Source organism: Agelaius tricolor, unplaced genomic scaffold (genome assembly GCF_023055355.1).
Source record: "Agelaius tricolor isolate 1412-34295 unplaced genomic scaffold, bAgeTri1.0.p SCAF_5, whole genome shotgun sequence".
NCBI lineage: Eukaryota > Metazoa > Chordata > Aves > Passeriformes > Icteridae > Agelaius > Agelaius tricolor.
In genome coordinates this window covers 37,798,558-37,818,033 of record NW_027269265.1, presented here as the reverse complement: position 1 = coordinate 37,818,033, position 19,476 = coordinate 37,798,558, and the positions used below count along the sequence as shown (strand labels likewise).

General features: G+C 39.9%; 2 protein-coding genes across 3 annotated transcripts; one reads left to right on the top strand and one right to left on the bottom strand.

The window, feature by feature from the left end:
* Nucleotides 1-352: 352 nt before the first annotated feature.
* OIP5 (Opa interacting protein 5) lies at nt 353-5,763 on the bottom strand. Its single transcript, XM_071427361.1, has 5 exons — nt 5,366-5,763; nt 5,166-5,232; nt 4,060-4,182; nt 3,455-3,536; nt 353-2,211 (listed from the first exon to the last, which is right to left on the bottom strand). Exons 1-5 carry the CDS (start codon nt 5,694-5,696, stop codon nt 2,137-2,139), a joined length of 678 nt encoding a protein of 225 aa, XP_071283462.1. The 5' UTR covers nt 5,697-5,763; the 3' UTR covers nt 353-2,136.
* Nucleotides 5,764-5,947: 184 nt separating this feature from the next.
* Nucleotides 5,948-18,659, top strand: NUSAP1 (nucleolar and spindle associated protein 1). 2 transcript variants are annotated; one of them, XM_071427357.1, is made up of 12 exons: nt 5,948-6,150; nt 7,273-7,338; nt 8,380-8,568; nt 9,587-9,761; nt 11,265-11,348; nt 12,065-12,165; nt 12,860-12,919; nt 13,109-13,296; nt 15,232-15,407; nt 16,362-16,472; nt 17,030-17,135; nt 17,613-18,659. In XM_071427357.1, exons 1-12 carry the CDS (start codon nt 5,962-5,964, stop codon nt 17,698-17,700), a joined length of 1,533 nt encoding a protein of 510 aa, XP_071283458.1. In that variant the 5' UTR covers nt 5,948-5,961; the 3' UTR covers nt 17,701-18,659. The 2 variants fall into 2 exon arrangements, with proteins under 2 accessions (XP_071283458.1, XP_071283459.1); XM_071427358.1 differs by lacking the exon at nt 12,860-12,919.
* Nucleotides 18,660-19,476: the final 817 nt, after the last annotated feature.

Below are 19,476 nucleotides of genomic sequence, written 5' to 3'. Positions count from 1 at the left end.
GTGACTACACTTTTTTTTATATTGTGACTACACTTCAAAAAATTTCTTCTGTGGTTGGTGGAGGTCCTCCCAGTTTCAAAGATTACAGAAATGCAGTTTAAAAATTTACCAGCTATTCTTCAGCACATACTTATTATTTATTTAAATCCATGATACCTAATATAATTTGTGGAACCAATACTTTAATGCTTCATAACAAATGAGGACCCAAGCGAGATAACGTGATGGGTTTTTTCTGCAAAATAATGGAAGGAAAAGAGTAGGCCTAGGACTCACATAATACTGGCAGTGATTTGGACTATATGAATTTCTGAGTTTCAGAAATTAGCTTTTATTTAAGAAGTTCCTTCTTCACAACTTTAAATATAGTACAAAAATGTAACTGACAGTTTCCTTTTAAGGATCAGCACTAATGAAACAAAACAATTTAGCATTATTCATAATACAGACATAAAATAGCAAGAACCAGTCTCAATGCAGAAATTAGAATGAAAGGGCAAAAGCAAACAGTCCCATTATCAATCACATTTCTTAGACTCATGCAACAACAACACAAGCACTAAGGAAGTACTACAAAGGTGGTATTAGAATTTGTGAGAGTCCCTGCTCTCCTTGCAGAATGACTGTTGATACTCCATGGTTTTGCTTATGACAATGAACTGAGTCCATAAGAACTCCCAAACAAATACAGTGAGCATTAGTAGTAGCCTAAGTACCAGATGCCCACCTAAAACCTCTGAGGTGCCTTACAGTGAGTTTTGTACCCTCTGCTCCAAGCAGTTATTTTACAAATAAAGACAAAACACAGAACTGGCAGTAGCAGCAACAAGGTCTGCAACCTGCTGGTCATATATATGTTAGGAGAAGGCAATTTGCATCACTGGAATTAAGTTGATCAAGAAAATAGAATCCTCTCTAGACTACTACAGAAAACTACTAAACTTTCCATAAAATTCATTATTCCACTGGGGAAAAACATTAGCCCTTTAGGGAGGGAAGGGGAGAGAAAAGGGACCTTAATCTTCCAAAAAACAAGAATTAGGGATATTCTGTCCCAATAAAAAGGGGTAAGTAGTGCTTTATTATCTGTAAATTTATTTTCTAAATATTTGGAAATAAGCAGAACCAATTTTCAACAGAGAGAGATGCCAATGAGCCATGAGTAGGTATTTTTTATGAAACATCCTAACTGGCCATTTGAAGGCAACAGGCAGTCATAACTTCAGGAAAGCAGTGCTTCCAGGCTTGTGCAGAAGACTGTTCCTTGGTTTCATAGTTAACACTCCAGAAAGAAACACTCAAATCTGTTGAAGGCAGTTGCTCACAGCCTTAGCTGGCAAAATTTGACTCAGTCCTGTTCCTGGGGCTGCACTTCAGCAGACTTGGCAGGCACATGGGTTGCCCTTTACCTGAAATTCAAAACCTTGTGTTCTGCCTCCATGGTGCCATCCTGACTTATGCTCTGAGAATATTGCAGCATCTGTGACGTGCTTGTCTGCTGCTTTTGCAGGCAACGCACACAAGCAAATCTCAAAACTCTTCAGGAGTCCATATAGCAGTGGCTCACACATCAGATGTAGCTAATGAGCCACTTCACCAAAATCTAGCTGCCATTAACAAGGCTGCCATTAACAATGTGTCTGTATTGAAAGATAGGACAAGAGACTTTAGGTTTTAAGAATGTTCAGTTTGTAATGGTGGCTCTTGAATACCATCACCTTGTTAAGTATATTTTGCATAACTCCAGAAACCTGACTTCAGTATTTCAAAGGCTGGTTTTCCCCGAAGTCATTAGAAAAACCAAAGTCAGATTTACACAGCCTCAGAGAGTAACATGCTGCATAGGTGAGCTATTCAGACTTCCAAGCATAACTTTAGTATGTCAGATTATCAGGTGTTCCTGAAGGGATGCACTTCATCATCAGTTCTTTCCACACACAGATAAAGTGACAGATCAATACTCAGACCTGGTCTGGTGCATTATTTCTCTGTAATGACCAAACTCAGCAGAGATGCAGAAACAACTCCAGCAGTTCTTGAAAATGGGTATTAGTTGGCATTAACTCTTGCATATCCTGATAGCAGGTCATCTGCATCTGTTGAAGAGTTTTGCCATTCTGTTACATAATTATTTTGTTACATAATTATTTTATCCAGCTTCCTTGTCAATAATTCTACACGACTACTTAACTCCACAAGCTTTTCTTTCATCTAGGAAAAAAGAGAAGAGTATTAAAATTAGCAAAAAAAGTCCTAACACTGGATCTTTGAATAACCTGCACCCCACTCAAAGTGGCTAAAGAGCAGCTCACTTTCAAGATGGGAAAATATAGAGGGCTTGATCTCTATACTGCATGTTTAGTACTGACAAAAACAGCACCCAGATCAGAGGGCTGCACTAAAAACTGGAGATGGATCAATGCGTACCAGTATCAGCCCTTCCAGGGACACAATGGAAGATGAAGATGGAGTTGTTGCAGTTTTACTATGATGAACCTGATCTTTCCTAGTTAACTCAAGTTTTCACACAGACAGAGACTTTCTTTGACAATATGTGGACAAACTGTTTCATCATTAGCTTAGGAATACATATGGACATAATGTCTCAAAAAGCAAAGGCCAGATGCTTGAGCTTGTTCTAGTCAACAAGGGAACTCTCTACAGTCACGTAATTTGTGTTTGCAGTGAAGTGCTGTCATATTTTTACTTCAATTATGTATTATTACTAAATCATGTCTCAACTTCAGAAGTTTTATCTTGATAAGATTTTTGTATCTTAGCCTCACTTGACCTGTAAAAACACTCTGATCTTATAGAAACTGGAAGATGACTTGGAAGAGGATAAAACTTAAGAAATATAAAAGGCCTAAACCTAAGCTCAGCCCCACAAAAAAGTAATGAACAAATTATCACATAAATACTGGATATTCTGGCTGTCTCCGACACACAATAACTTTATTTGAGCTAAGGCACAGGCGATTAACTAACATAACAACTAGTCAGGTTACAGATAAGAACATCCACTTTGAACACCAAAACAGGAGGGAGGTCCTAGAATTCTCTCTGACACTACAAATACTGCCATGGTGTTTTGATCTTACACAGACATAAAAATATGACTTTAAAAATCCCTTTCAAAAAAAATCTATTTTTAAATTCTTCAACAATGACAACACAAGTCATAATACTTAGGCCAAGTCTGTATAAATGATTTTAGATTTGTTTTTTTTTTTGCAAGGTATAGAGATAAAAGGATAACAAACTTCTGCCAAAATTTAGCTAGAATTGGGTATGTTCTGCACTTTAGTGTAGTCTTAGAAAGTGTTTCATATCTCATGCATTGAACCAACTATTGTCAAATGAGGCAGCATTTTCTCAATCTTAGGCACTAAAAACCCCCACATTTCTGTCAATGTTTTTGAATTAATGTCCAGAATTACCAGCATTTTCTTACATTCTGCATGTGTTTCTTTAAGGTCACAGCTGGAAAAGTCACCTTAGAAGCTTCTATAATCATTTGATTTTTTAAGAAGTAACTGGAAAACAAAAGTGGAAAGGAAAAAAAACCACAAGAAAAACAGTTAAAAAAACCTATAGTCACACTATTTAGACAGATGATTTAAGATGATTTTAAAGCAGATACAAGGTTGTTGCCAAAAATAGTAATTATGAAAATACTCAAAACATAACAATGGTTTTATTTTGGAATCAAGATCCTCTCATCACCTGCTGTAAGTAATTTACAGCTGCTATAGTCAAGTCCTCAACCTGTCATGGAATCACTTTGATACCTTAGGTTAGCTAAACGCATCTGGAACTGAAGAGATTTCAGCATTGCATACAAGTAAATATGAAGTCTTACATTACACAAGGACACTCAAGAGGCGTAAGGCAAATCAAAGGGATTCACATCAACACAGTTTAGACATCAAGAATATTAAAATCCCATATCAATGTGCTCAGACAAAAGTCAAACCACTTTTGTTAGCTGTAGGCCAGTTGTACAGTAACTTACAGCTACCTGTGAAGTCACTGACCATAAGAATGCAGTGTACTCACCACATGATGCTGTCCTTGAAGAAACAGAACAAGTCCCGGAGATGTGCCAGCTCACTGCCAGAAGAATAAAGAATGAAGCCCACGGCCGAGCCACAGGACCGACAGAATAATAAATAATAAGCACTAAAAGGAGATAGGGAAATGTTTTTAAAAAGAAGCTTTTGAAACCACAGATGCTGTATATTTGTCAGAGGACATAAAATCTTCAGTTCCCTTGGGGCAAAATCCAAGGCATAATAACACCTCCTCCTCAAAAAAGTAATATGTACAAAACCGACATGACCATAAGAAACTGGGCATATTGTGAAAGAAGTAACCTATCTAATAAGTGAAGTTGCTATTAAGGAAGAAAATGCACATCTTATTATCACAGAATGGTTTAGAGTATTCTACTCAAACATGATTTAAGTAATAAAGCAATGCATGTGCTAGTTGTAAATTCTTTCTAATAAAATAGATTCTTACCCCATGCAGAGGGAGGGGCAAGGAAAAAAGTCAAAAGAAGAGCAAGTCTTAAATTGAAAAAGTTCCCAGTCCTGACAGTTTGTAAAATAGCCTTTAAAAATCATTTAAACAAGCTACTGGTTCTGTAAGCCCCTAGATGACATTTCACTTTCTTCCCGTTAGACTGAGTTACCAAACCTTGCAAACGGTAGGTTCCTGAATAAGGCAGCACGATTTTTTTATTTTCAGTATTAAGGAAAACCAACCAACCAATAGCCATCCCTCCCCCCAAGACCAACCAAAACCCCACCAAACCAAATAAAACGCAGAGATGTTTTAAGTAAGACACCTTTTAGGAAGGGAAAAAAGGGACCTACAAGTTTTGCTGTCTTCTACTGCTTTGCTCGAATTTTTCTCTCTACCTACAGAGGTTATAGAACAAAACTTTGATTTCAAGTGAAAACTACATCCCTACAAAAAGTTTCTCCATCCGAAGTGTGAAACAGGCATAGAAGTCACTTGGGAGTTTGCCAAACCCCGCAAAACCCCCGCGCACAAGCCGGAGGAGCTCCCGGCCGTGCCGGAGCCCGGCTTTTCCCGCACGATTTACCGCGGCTGCCGCCCAGGGCAGGCCCAAGGCCAGAACTACGGGAGCTACGCACCATCCCAGGAGGGCTCCCTCCAGGCCGACCAGCAGCGAGTCCTCCCAGGTCACATCGCTGGTGACTTCTGAGGAGAAAGAGAGGGACGCGCTGCAGCCGAGAGCCCCCGGACCAGCCCCCGCCCGGTCGCCGCTGCCCGCCCGACACCCGCGCGAGGTAGCGGCGCGTCCGCAGCACCCGCCGGCCTACGAGGCACTGACTGAAGCAGATGAGGATGCTAAGCCCCGGCGGCTCCTGCCCGCACAGCTGCAGCGAGTCCCCCAGCACAGTCCAGCAGCCACGGCAGTGGAACACGGCGCACTCCTCCGGCAGCGGACCCTGCCGCCGCGGCGGCGATGCCGGCACCGCGGCCGGCGGCAAGGAAGACGACGGCGGCGACGGCGACAGGGGCGGGGACGGCGGCGGCGGGGGCGGGGGTGGTGGCGGCGAAGCCCAGGCGGCAGCGGCGGGGGCGGGCGTCCGCTCCAGCACGATGGCCCCGATGGGCTGCGGGTCCTGGAACAGCTGTCGCAGCCGCTGCCGCACCGCCATCTCCTCCCGCCAAGCGTTCGGACGCGGGGCCCACCCCCGAGTATCGCGATTGGAGGATGGTTCGCATATCTGCATTGCTATTGGTCAGTGGGCGCGTCAATCCTGGCCGCCCACGGCTATTGGGCAGCGGGCCACTACGCGCGCGACTTTCTCTACCGGGAACGCCTCATGGCGCTTGAAAATAAGCACGCGCAGCGGACCGCGCCGCCATTGGCGGCTCCAGAGCTCCGCCCCCTCTAGCCACGCCCCTTCCCTGGCCCAGCCAATGGGCTGGCGCAGCGGGCCAGTTCGAACGGCGGGGGCGGTGCGAGCGGTGTCGGTTGGCGCGGGCGGGCAGGGCTGCTCGGTGGGAGCTGCTGTCATGGCGCTCTCTTCGCTGCAGCCCCTGGAGGCGCTGAAATACGCCGAGCTCCAGCGTATCGCCAAGGCCGCTGGGCTGAGGGCCAACCTTCGGGTGAGGCGGGGGTGGCTGCGAGGGAGCGCTGCCCACGAAGCTCCGGGTTTTGGGGTGCCCCTGTGCCCGGTAGCGAGAACGCGTCCCCAGCCTCCCAGGGCGCACCCTCCTGCGTCTGGAGCGCCGCGGGGTGCGGCGGTGACTTCGCCCTGGGGCGCCCAGGGGCTGCGCTGCCGTCCGGGGTGCGGGCACGCACTTGGGGAGGGGGAGAGCGGGGCTCCGGTGTCCCCCGGGCGTCGAGAAGGGGCGGCTGCCCCTCCTCTGCTGGCCCGGCTGCTCCCCACGCCGGTGTCCCCGGTGCGGGTAGCTATGTTTGTTTGTGTGGCTTTGTTGGTTTTGGTTTTATTTTCTGACGACTCGGACAGGGAGGAACAGTGACAAGAGAGTACCTTACGGGAGGAGAGGGCGGTCGCTTTCAAGGGCGAGAAGCTTAAGGGCGCCCCAGGGTCCTGCCTGGAGCTGCGGGTGCTCTGAGGCACAGCCCGGCTCCTCCTGCAGCAATGGCACAACTCATAGGGCCTTAAAAGAAAGATCTTGGGTGGACAAGGCAGTTCCCTGTCCTCACAGGACTCAGAGTTCTTCTGGAAATGTTAGTTTTGCGGGTACTTTCTTTGTGTTTGTGCTGACCTGTCTACTTAGGTCTTTAAGAGTCTTTCGTAGCTTGAATTATCAATGGTGTGTTTTCATCGTTGTTTTATTACTGTTACTGCTGAACGTATGCGAGGGATGAAAAGAATGCTTTGCATGTAGCATGGGCAAGGCAGAAGCAATTGCAGAAATTTGACACAATTTTAATTCAAGTTCAGCTGCGCTGTGGGGCTTAAAACAGTTTGTCTCCTTCCTTGAACAATTAACCTCCTCGACAATAGAGCAGGGGAAACCTAGTCAAGGAAATTTGCCGCTGTGCCTCCGTGGAGAATATGCTGCAGATTTATCTGCGGCCTTAGGCGCTTTCTCTCATTGACTGACTCGAACGAGTCCTAGGTATGCCTTATGCTGTTGGATTCGGGAAATGTTCTGCTCGCTCCTTGGATCAGTTTCTAGGATGTGGGTTGGGCCTGGGCAGCTCTTCAGTGACTTAATGGACTCTTTGGTTCATGGGTTGTTTCGGTTTCTCTTCAGGCGGACAAATTATTGGAATCATTGAAGCAACACTTTGGAAGGACAAATGAAGAAAGTGAAAATATGGTAACATAATAAATCAAACCTTGCTTTTAAGAAATGTAAACCTTAATTTGTAACCCATAGAGCAGAGCATGTCCTGAAGAGTGATTTTGACCACAATGGGAACTGTAATAGAAATACCTTTTTCTTCTTAGTGCCCTTAGTTTTAAGTACTTACATGCTGATAGAAATAGATATGCTAATGTTAGTTTTGAAGCGGCCTCTATGACTGAAAGCTGATTTCCTTTCAGCTGCCAAAATTACCAATGAATTTTTCAGCATCAGTACAAACCTATTCTCTGTGAACAATGACATTTTATTTCCACTGAACAAACCTTAATTCTTGCTTGTTTGGCTCTAGACATTATTCAGTAGCAAATATAAAAATATTTTATTCATTTTGCATGCCTAAATGAAGAGGACTAGGTACTAATTGGAAAGCATTTTGCATCTACTACAGTTTACTTTCCCTATAATGAAAGCAATATAGTTGTGCTACTTCCTTTATTTGCCTCTTAGTGTTTTGTTTTCTTAACTTTTTAAAAAGTTTTCTGTAAGCTGAATTGTTTTGTTGAATGTGGCAATGTTTTTGATTAAAGTAATTTGTTATCTCCTTTTTCTAAAATACATCTCCCTTTAAGTGCATCCCTTAAAAATCTTTAAAGGCTTGAGGAACCTTGTCAGCTTTTTAAAAATTTTCATGAGCAGGAAAGGAGCCCTGTTTTTACTGCTGAAGAGTATTCCACAAATGTACAAATATGGGAGGGTCATGACATCATGCAAGTTAGATTTCAAAAATAAAATATTAGATTATTATAAATCATTAAAATGAAATGTGATAAACCAGTCATAGGAATTGTATTTAAAGTCTCCAAACAATGAGCTTTGATGCTTAGGGGAATCTATATTGTGCCTGTTTCTTGATTACTATGCTGCTATGTGGTATGCTTCTGTTTATCCTTAGTATAAAATACTTTTTTAGATAATAAAATTGAAACTGTCCCTGGAGTACTTAATTCATATTTGTGTCAGATATCTTCCAGTTACAGTATTTTTCTGCTACAGGGTCCTGTAAATAGTGCATCTGCTTCCATCAAATCAGAAGAACTGAGCAATCAGGAGGAAATGTCTGATTCAGTGTGTTTCATTACAAAAAGACGTGGTCAGGATAAGAAAATAACCAGAAAAAAGAGGAACTCCCATGAGGAAACTAACAGCAGTGAAGAAAACCCAGTGCTTTCAGATGAGAAACAGGTGATTTGCTTGGCATGCTTTTGTGTGCTGTCCTCCCTTCCTCTGAGCATAATCTAAGCACACTTGATTTCTTTTCAGTCACCATTTATAGATGGTATGTGTTCATATGTGTGTGTATAGACACATACAGACATTGATATCCATGCATTCTGGTACTGTCTTTTGCATTTTGTAGCACTGGCTTTTGTCCCTTTATGCACTGTCCCATAATAAACAGACATTACTTCTAGTCACTGCTTCAACACAATAAATTCCTGTAAGAAATATACAATTCCAAACACCTTATCTGAGTGTAAGGCTGCTAGTTCATTGTAATTTTCTGAATCTTAGGCTAGTTTCAGAATTTGTCTAAAATAATGCTGTTCTCTCTTTTTTGGTACAGAAAAAATTATCAGAAGTTGCACAATTGCCTAAATGTCATAATTTTTTTTATTGTGAGGGTTGTGTGACTTAGGGAGAGAAAGTTACAGGTGAGATGAAGGTTGAAGTTTTTTTGAGTTACAAGGAGTAGGTAAATTAAGAACTGTCTGAAAGACTTTTACTGAGGTAGAGGAGGGGAATGAGAAAATGAGGAGTATTAGTCTTTTAGGGTTAGAGAATTGTACAGTATGCAAAAATACAGCAGTAAAAAGTAACATCCTCAGTGAATTTAATCTTACTTACAAATCATTAATTTTAATCCATAAAGGCAATTTTATACTAAAATGTGAGAGCTATGCAGGTCAAAGCTTTCTAATATATCTAAGTTTGTGAAGTAACAGGGTAAGTATTTCACAGGTTAACTCAGTTTGGACTTCAGAAAATCTCTTGCTCAATCTCTCAGTCAAAGCATCCTCAGCTGTGAGGTTAGAGCCCAGTGCTTTAGGCTTTATCCAATCTGATGCTGAAAACCCTTGAGGATGAAGGCTGTGCACCTCTCTGGGCAATCTGTTCCACTGACTCACTGTCCTCAGAACAACAGCCTTGCTTTATATCCAGTTGGAACAAACTCCTTAAACAAGGTATGTTTAAATTGCAGGTGCATTCTGAAATGAAAGAAAATGAAGTGCCTCAGGGGGAGCACAAAAAGGAACAGAAGATATCACAAAACAAAATCCAAATAACTGAAGAGAGAGCTATTGAGAATCCAGGGATGGGTGCTGGACAGAAGAAACAAGCAGAGAAGACTTCTACTAAAGGCCGGGGAGGACAACGTAAGTAGAAAATTGGGTAAAAGTAACTTCAATTTGTGCTGCTCAGAATAACCAAAAGATAATTTTATTGTGTCTTCATACCATTTTTGTGGCACATCTGTTGATCCGTAACTTGCTTTGGGGCTACCAGAAGAAAATTGGTCTGGTTTGAGTTTGTGTTACTTGTTACATTGTAACACAAATCCACAGATTCTGCAGTGTAGGAATTTTGCTGGCTTTGACTTCAGAACTCTTGTTTTAGTGAAGGAGTTTTCAGAGACATTATGAGTGTTTTTGAGTTTTACACTTCCAAAAGGATCAATGCCTTTTGGAATACCCTTGAGGTGTTGTTTGGCCTCTAGGAGGTGGCAAGAAAGGGAGGACTTGCTTCGTTATGATCCATTTATCTTTTTCTACAGAGGAACAGATTTATCTTTTGCTTTTCAGGAGTAAAATCAGCAGAAAACATAGAATCCTTTACCATTTGTTTGAACTACCTGTATCTGTAGAGTATCTGAATGTATTCCACTGGATCACTTTTTCATCTGGTGGTGTCTTTAGTCCGTCAAACATGATGCCACTGAAAATATGAATTAATTTATCCCCCACTGCTTTATGTATGCAGCTGACATGAAGAAATTGGTTTGTCCACCTAATCTGATAATTTCTTGATATTGAGGGATCTGTCAAGTAAGATACACTTCTGCATTTGCTCTATTAGACTCAGTGCATGTAGTCTGTGAGTTTATTATGGATATTCTTCTTGTTCCATAGAATTTACAAGGACAGTCTTATGGGAGACCACCAATAATTTTGAACTAGCTCAGAAATGGGGTTTTTCTATGAACTAAAACGATTTTCTTTGTTTTTAAAAACAAAAGCAATAGGGTATGAAGGGACATCACTCATCTTCACAGTTGGTACAGTGCTCATCTCTTCCTATAGCTGTAGTAACAAGTCTGCATTTAATATTAAATCGATTTTTTAACTGCATGCCATTATTTGTTTCCAATAAGGCTTCTTTCAATATATTGTAGTCATCTAAGTTTACTTTTGAGGGGATGTGAATGACCAGAAATACAAGTGTTTGCTGTTGATATGCAAAAGCTGAACTTGACGTAAAGTTGCTACCTGATTTTTTTTCCTTAAGAAAATTAATCATTAAAATGTGAACATGAGCGTATTACTACACCTGAGAACAGAGATGACAACAATAGCTTGGACTTTGTATGTAAATAAGGCAGTGGCAGAAAAGTTGGTCAAAAGGTATTTCTTCTTTAGTATCAGCATTTAAAAAACACATACCAAGGCCCGTGAGTTTAAAGTTTTTGTTTACTGCAAGCACAGGTCTCTTGTAAACTTTCCCTGAAAAATATTTTACTATCATAAGATACTAACCTAATATGACCCGCTTTGAAGAGATAGTGTGTTTTGAAACAAACATTGGAACAATATTTAAAACCACTGTGATTACTTTAAATCATCCAGGAGTCATAATGATTTTGTCTAATCTTGCTGTACCAGGTAATGCTCATCCCGTGGGAGGGAAGATCCCTTTACATGTAGGCCGTGCACCTAGGTCTGCAGGAGTGACAGCTACCACACCAAGTAAGATAACCTGCCATCTCTAGGAAGAGATGTGTTTTCTCTGTGTAAAGGGAGACTTGACTTAGTTTTTTAAAACTCAGATTTCTATTCATGCTCAAATGAAAGAATATTCTCTCTGTAAAAAGCAAGCAAGAAAAAAGAATTCCCAAATGTTACATATCAAGGTACATATTCCAGCTTGTAAATTCATAGTAGTAAATGACTGGCATGTACGTTAAAAAACTGGTTTATTGAACATTTTGATACTTTTCCATACAAAACTTGTATTAATGATTTTGAAAGAACAGGAACACATACATACTATTATTCCTGCTTGTTTAGTTTTCACTTTATAAATACTATGGTTGAGCTGTATTACTATGCATTAGCTCATGTTCATCACTTCTTAAAATGTGTTAAATCATCTCAAATGTAGAAGTATTTATTGTTTTCTTTAACTGCAGAATTTGGGGGTTGGGTTGGATGATCTTTAAAGGCCCCTTCCAACCCAGACCATGATTCTATAATCCTCCAGGTTACCAGGTAATGGGCCATGTTGCTGGTGAAAGATTCTTTTGGTCCTGTTTGGTCAGCTGTTTGGACAGCCTTTAGTTAGAGGGATGCATTGGCTTCTTTGAGGCCATGACAATAGGTGTCACAAAATTCTCCTATTATGTACTAAACTCCCTAAACACCAAATTATACCTGTGAATGTTCTTATTTTTGGAACTTCTTAGACTTCAAAAAGTTGCATGAGGCTCAGTTCAAGAAAATGGAATCTATTGCTGACTACATTGAGAGGAAAAAAAAACTGAATGAAAGTTGCAGCGCAGTCAAGGTAAGAGATAACTTGGGAAGATACCCATTGTTGGCATATTCAATTATTTCGAGGGCCTTTCTGTAAAAGTCCTACCAGGTCTCTTTAGATCAGTAAGTAGCTGGTCATGTGAACCTGCAGTGGAATATTATAACCAATGTATATAGTTATTTGTATATAACTTATAAAACAATACAAGGTTTTACATGTTAACAGTGTACAGCTGTAGAAACCAACAACTAACTTGTGGTTTTTGAGTAAAAATAATTGTCACAATTACTTTTGTGAAAGATCTCCTGGATCTTTTGTTTACAACTTTTTTAATTGCTGCAAAATTTAACCAAGGGGATAGGTTATTTTTCAAAGAGCAGGAATTAAATATTTTCTCTTTTGTGCCTGAATTATCATCCCATGGCTGCATATGATTCTCCTTAAAAATACATTCAATATGTGTTGTTCTCAGTTCTTGTATTTCACCCTCACATGGGTGAAAGCTGCTAACAGGGCCTCTCACAAAGCAGAGCCTAAAAAAGTGACAGTAATGCATCAATGAATGTGTGAATGAATATGGCAATGGCCATAGAATTGTTCAGGTTGGTTACTCTAGCACTGTCCATATCAAACAGTAACAATGAATGAAACTCCTGAACGCTACTTTTTTTTTTAATGGCATATATTGTATCAATGTATACTTCAGACAAATTACTATCGGCAGGTGCTGACCAGAAAATCAAATCCTTTAAGAGCATCAGAAAAAGACACTCCATATTCTAAGGTATGTGTTTTCATGTCAATTTAATAATAAAAATACTTACATTTAAAATATGCTTTTAAAGATGAAAAACAGGGAGAGAACTGAAGAGGCCATATGCTTCTGATTCACTGTGTGTTTTCCCTTCCTCTTGGCTGCTTTGTAGATAAATTTTCATTAGAGTATGGTAACTCAGAATTTGCTTTTCCCTAGAAACAAGCCAGTGGCAAAAGATTTTTATTCAGCCCAAATCCAGAAAGAGGCAGGTTCTCCACCACCAGCACTCCTTGTAATGTCCGGCGCTCACCACGCAATTCTCTGAACGCTGCTAATCGGAGCATTTTATCCCAGAAATCTTCATTTCATCCTTCTGTACTTTCAACATCCAAAATGAATGTCAGGTAAAAAAACAAACCAAAGCTACCAGCAAGCCATTTGATGTGATACATAGGAAGTAATTAACACTGACTGTGAGTTTACTACATTATTTCTCTTCCAAAAATGAACTATGCAAGACTAATTCTGATTACTAACTTTCAGCCTGGCTTTTTGGGTGGTTTAAGCCTCATTGTGCTGTTACTGTCTTCATTCTTCATTTTTATGTCTGTTAGAAGAATCTCAAGTCCTGGCTTTCATTTTTCTGAAGCCAAATGATGCAAAATCAAGCAAATTATTTTTCTTCTATTACTGTGTTAGGTTTTCTATTTTGCCAGGCAGCCTAGTAGTTTCTGTTTATCCTAATTAATTTTTCTGTAAATTTTTAAAATCAGAACTCTCTTCAGTATTCCTACAATGGTTTTTAGGTACTTTCTTCCTTCCGTCCTCTACTTCCCCTCCCCTTCAGTGTCACAGCATGGGTCCTCTTATGATTGACTACTATAAGCAGACTGTTTCAGATGGGAACTGACACCAGAAGTCATGAGCAATTGCTAAATGGATGAATTCTTACTCAATGCTATTATACCTCGTCTCCTTTCCTTTTAGAACATCATGTGTATGTCATCATTCCTCCACAGTAATCTAATTCTCTATTAGTGTTAATATTACATGAAATTTCTAATTTCTAATGAAAGCCTTTATTTCTACTATTTCTTTGTTGATTTCTAACTATTATACTGATTTTGACTTTAATCAGTTTCCCTAACCTTCCACAGTGACTGAAGTTCTGATTAGATATTCTCCCTTTGCTAACAATACACGGTTGTTCACAGGCCTTGGTGGTGTTCCTTGCTCTGATGACCTTCACTTTTCCACTTCTGCATGCCAAGACCATGGCTGCTGGGGCCTTTTTTTTGTCCCTGACTAAAGTGTATGTGGGATTTTTTTTAAGTCAGATAATGCAACTTCTCATATTGCTGTCTGATAATATTTATTTATGAGACTTTGGAATGCAGGTCTTCTGCTGTTCAAAGGTCAAAATCAAGATTGCAAACTTAATGGCTTTGTTTTTACTTTAAATATCTTTCTGATTTCAATAGATAACAAATGTAAAAAATACACTGCCTCTAGTGTCCTCTTGGATAAGCTTGGATGTCTTCACTGTTGCCCTAATTGACTTCCAGCAATATGTGAACCAAAACATCACTTTCAGAATTTGCTTCCAAAATTCCATTCCACAGTTGCACTGTGGTGGTGGACCTTGCAAGCTGTACTTCATCATAAACTTGCTTGTCCACAAAAACAGCTTTCTTCAACATTTACTCCTTGTCTTTCTAAATTTTGCAAGCTCATGGCTTATTCTCATGCATTTTTGCAAGATTTTGAATTTTATGCACGTATGAGTAATCATAGGTGTTCATTAAAAATGTGTATATACGCATTTGGAATACATATGGAATGGGTGTGTCTTGGTATGCAGGTAACTTGTGTGTTTCAAAATTTTCAGCTTCTTCTTCTTGCAGGTCTTTGAGGTCCAGCATACTGTTAGTTGTCTTTCAGTTTTTCTTAATTTGAATTTTAAAACTAATGAAATATGCAATGCTTTACTACAGAATCCAGGTCTAAAGTAAATAATATCTGTTGGTGAATAAATCTACTAGCTTATTGCACCCAAGTATATTTGCTTTTCAAAATAACAAGAAAGTCAGTTCTTTGTAGTTTCTAGTAGTACTTACTGCTATTGACACTGGCTTGAAACTTAAAGTGTTATACCAGCAAGGTGTTTTAGTACAGTTTTTGTATGAGCTGTGAACATCTTTCACACAGTAAATATTTCTATCTGTAATAAATAATTTAATAATAATTAATATAGAAGGCAGGACCATCTATATTCTAGCACATTGCTTACATTCCTTGTAGGTGACTGAACTTGTCTTCCTACTTCTAAAATCTTTCAGGTTCTCAGAAGCCACAAAAGATAATGAGCACAAGCGCTCTCTTACCAAGACTCCATCTAGAATGTCTCCATACATGGAGGAGATCTGCACACCTGACACTCAAAAGAGCTGCAAACTACTAAGTCAGAAGAACAGTAAGGGAAATGCAAGAAATAATGACCTGACTGCATCAAAGGGTAAGGTGGATGGTGACTATTTGGCTCTTTCAGATCAAGACTTTTGTCTTACTGAATTACTGTACAAGTTTTTAGCAATCGAATGTCATGTAGACCCAGGTTTTAATTTAATTCTCTAATTTATGACTGGTTCTTCAGAAACTGCAGTAGTTTCTTTGTTTCCTTTGTTTTCCAGTGGTTTAACTAAAATGTTTAGGTGCCACAACGTAAACATATGGTACCTAGCTACCTACAGAAAAGAGGATAGAAAGTCTTCTAAGACCTTTAGGAATTACATAGCAGAAGATTCATATAGCAGATACAGGGACACCCCATCAGCACAGAAAGGAATTCCTGACACCTTCTCAGAGATCTCGTTCTTCTTGTGGGGTTAGCATGCATCAGGTTTCTAGCTGTGCTTTAGGATAACCTGTTATCAGCCTCAGGACCCTGATAACTCAGGAACTAAAATTAAGAAAAATCAGAAGTTATCTGATTACTAACAATTTCTCTGCTATCCAGCCATTGGCACCCTTAGCATTACAGGAATATTTGCACAGGTCAAGAACCCAGAGCTTCCTGGTTTACTGTATAATAATACTGATGTTTTCAACGGGCAAGGAAAATTCCACACTGATCTGAAGCTGACCTGTTCCAAAAGAATTCTTCTTTAACGTGAAAAACCACTTGGTTCCAAATAGGCATGGAAGAAACACAATTTGCCTTGAAGGACTAGAAAAACACATGGAGCTGTATGTGTTCTTCCACAGTATAATCATAGCTAAAGGGCCAGTACTCTACAACTCTTGCCTCTCCCTATTTCAAGTGAGAATTGTGTTGTTTGTGCAATTCTATCTTTAGAAGTAGCAGCAGGGGCATTTAATGGCTCTTTGGTCTTGGTAATCGCAGTGTGGTCTTTCTGTGTACATTGATGCTCTTGCTACTCCAATGATGGTATCTTGGTGCCTTTTGTAGCTCTTACCCCCTTCAAGTTTGGAGCTCAACCTGCAGAACCCACAAGTGGAAAGAAGACATTTGATCTCAAAGCAAGTCTCTCTCGGCCACTTCGGTATCAGCCACACAAAGGTACTGTGACCCTGTGCAGCCTGTGGTGGTCATACCCCTTGCACTCAGCTGCTCCTGCGGGGCACTTTGATACAAACAATGAGAACAAAGTTTACTGTCCCTTTTCCTGCCCCTTTTGTTTTCTGTATGGGTTCCCACATAGTCTGATGTTAAATTTCTTCATAATACATGCTTCAAGAGCCTTCCTACTGAAGATTAGGATTTTTATGACCTAAAGCCCATAAATACAAGAATAAATATCCTTGCATTCCACTGAATAGATGCATGTACAGGGAATACAAAATATTCCTTACACAACGAGGTGGGTTTTTTTAATCTCATGCGAGATGCTGAACTTTGCATGGTGTTACTTCTAAGTACAGTCACCTGTTTCTACTTACAGAAGAACTACTTGTAGGGAGTGGGCTGGTGAAACTGATAATACAGCTTAAAGAGGCATTTCATCTTCAAAACAACCAATAAGAAACAGGCTAGCTAGGATAAATTCATGATAAGAAGTTAAGCACACAGTTAGTTACTAAACTATTAAACTAGTCTCTCTTGCTCCTAAATTGTAGGACGACTAAAACCGTGGGGAGAATTTAAAGAAAATGCTGTTCTCAGTAGGTCTGGTGGTATCTGTTCCCATAGGAAAGATTACAAGCAGCCACATCTCCAGACAAGGTTAGTACACCACTCGTCTTTTTATAGATAGTGTTACTTAATGTAATATGATGATTCATTCTTCTTAGGATTTAAATGTAGTTTAGGAAAGAATACTTTTGTATAATCATTCTGATGTTTTCAAGGGGCCTTCCAATGACTGTTCAATTTCAAGAAGGTCAACAAAAGGCTGCTCTGAATTTAAGACTTTTTTTTCCATGAAGAGTATCAGTTCCAGGGTTTGGAGATTCACTTTCATCTTGGTAGAAGCTGTCGATATTACCATGCTGTTACCTCAAGTGTTAGACCTGCATGTCTCATCAGATGTATTTGCCTGAATGTTTGGGTTCAGTCCATAGTGGTACTCTTATTTCTGCCTATGGCAAAGGCAGCACGCTGATTAAACTTGTGTTAGGCTGTGGTCAGCTTCAGATTCCTTTGGTTGCTAGTGTCTCTACCTTTAATAAAACTTGACATGGTCTCTTTTTTTCCCTCCAGGGAAGAAAGGCGTGAGACGCTTGAGCAAGACAGAAAAAAGAAAAAGGCTCATGCTCTTGGAAAACGTAGAGGCCTATCTGGGTGTTAGGATGAACAAGAAGTATCTAAGACTTCACTGTAAATACTGTTCCTCTCATTTAAAGGCTTGTGCTCTGTGTATGGTTCAGGTTGCTTTTAGCTAGTGGAATCCAGAAAGCAATTAATGAGACCTTGTAATGTGTTCTGAGCATAATGATGATCAACTTCTCTACTAAGATGAGAATTCTAAACTTTCAGGGCCTTAGAACTCTCTTGTTGCTTCATAATGTTTTCATTTAGCTAATTTACTTGACTAAAAGATGTTAAAGAAGAAAATATAAGTGGAAAAAAGATGCTCGAGCAGCCTCCTTGCAATTTAGGATAGACTTGAACATTAGAATGCACTTGTGTACTAGAATGCAGGCTTTAGATAGCAGCAGCTTCAAATGTTCCCCAAGTGTTCAAAATGACAAGATTTGGAAGTACCTGCTTGCTCTGTTCTCCAGATCAATCCTTAAATGCTCTAAGTTACAGCAATTATTCAGCATTTCTAATCTAATGCCTATGAAATAGTAGGGAACTTCAAAGAGAAGAAAAAAATATGCAAGCTCTCTGGCAAACTAATGCATAACATAATTGTAAACTACCTTTTTCAAAAAGTCACAACTGAATTTACAAATTACCAACTGCATGCTTTGAACAGTTTCTATGGTCAATAGCAGATGTTAAAATTCTCTTGCTTTTCACCTCTAAGATGCTTAGATGATGTTATAATTGTGTTGAGATGTTATAATTGTATAAATATGTAAAACTCAATACCTTGGTTTTAAAAGAAGCTGTTATTTTTGCATTTAAAAAATGCATAGAAAAGTTGTCTGGATTTTTTAGGGATAGAAGTAGAAAGGTAATTTAGCAGTTGTAATCTCAGCTGTTGAGCAAATAAATGTTTCACTGAATTTAGTGTCCCATCAAATATATGTTGCAATGTCAAGAAGAAGCAAATTTTTTAATAAAGACAAATATTTTGTATATGTCCTATTTACCATTGGCTTTATCATTTAGTATACCAACTACAACTTCCTTACTCTGGCACTCATTTTGTTCACACTTGTATTTACTGCTGTGTTTTCCTGTGCCAAGTTTTCCCCACCAACTCACCTGCCTCCCACTCCATGAAAGCTGTTTGCTCTGGTATTTTCCTGGTATGATCCTTCTTCTACAATTAAGCTGCTGAATTCAGTGCAAAAGGAAAATGGTACTACAAGATTCTGTTTCAGCTTGCTTTATTGTGGTCTCTTCCCTATAAGACAGGTACATTTAATATTTCTAAAGTAGCTTAAACAAGGTCACTGTGGAGGAGGTCAGTGCTTTGATTACTTACATTTGACAGCTGAAACATGCCCTTTACAAAACAAGTGCTGAGTGGTTATCTTGAATTACTGAAAACTGGATTTCTCTGCAAAAGGGAGGTGTTAAGGTTCTGTGCAGCAGTTGAGGCTGTGAATTCTTGCAACACAGCTGAGTTAGGCTAACTGTGCACAGCAGCAATGGGAGCTGCTGTGCCCTGTAATGATGCTACGCCAAGCTCTGCCTCCTCAGGGAGCAGACAGAGCTGCAGCTTTCCTCCCACCCCTCCTTTGGAGCATTGCTTCTTTCCAACATCCTTGGCTCTGTATCATTCTAGGATTATCTTCAACAGCTCTGAAGGAAAAGTCAAGCCTGCTGCATAGCTCTTGTTTCCATATTAGCAGTGGCAGCTTTTTCTTTTTTTAGCTATCTAGAGGAGCCAATACTTCTGCCTTTTCCACTTCTGGTGCTGCTCTTTGTAAATTTCAGAAGCTGAGTC

Bases quoted from the DNA above. Each gene is read 5' to 3' on its own strand.
- OIP5 (XM_071427361.1), bottom strand. From the start codon at position 5,696: ATGGCGGTGCGGCAGCGGCTGCGACAGCTGTTCCAGGACCCGCAGCCC. The intron at 5,233-5,365 runs GTCAGTGCCTCG...CTTTCTCCTCAG, and splicing joins TAGCATCCTCATCTGCTTCA to AAGTCACCAGCGATGTGACC. The intron at 4,183-5,165 runs GTGCGTAGCTCC...ATCTCCTTTTAG, and splicing joins GAGGGAGCCCTCCTGGGATG to TGCTTATTATTTATTATTCT.
- NUSAP1 (XM_071427357.1), top strand. From the start codon at position 5,962: ATGGGCTGGCGCAGCGGGCCAGTTCGAACGGCGGGGGCGGTGCGAGCG. The intron at 12,920-13,108 runs GTATGTGTTTTC...GCTTTTCCCTAG, and splicing joins AAGACACTCCATATTCTAAG to AAACAAGCCAGTGGCAAAAG. The intron at 15,408-16,361 runs GTAAGGTGGATG...TGCCTTTTGTAG, and splicing joins TGACCTGACTGCATCAAAGG to CTCTTACCCCCTTCAAGTTT.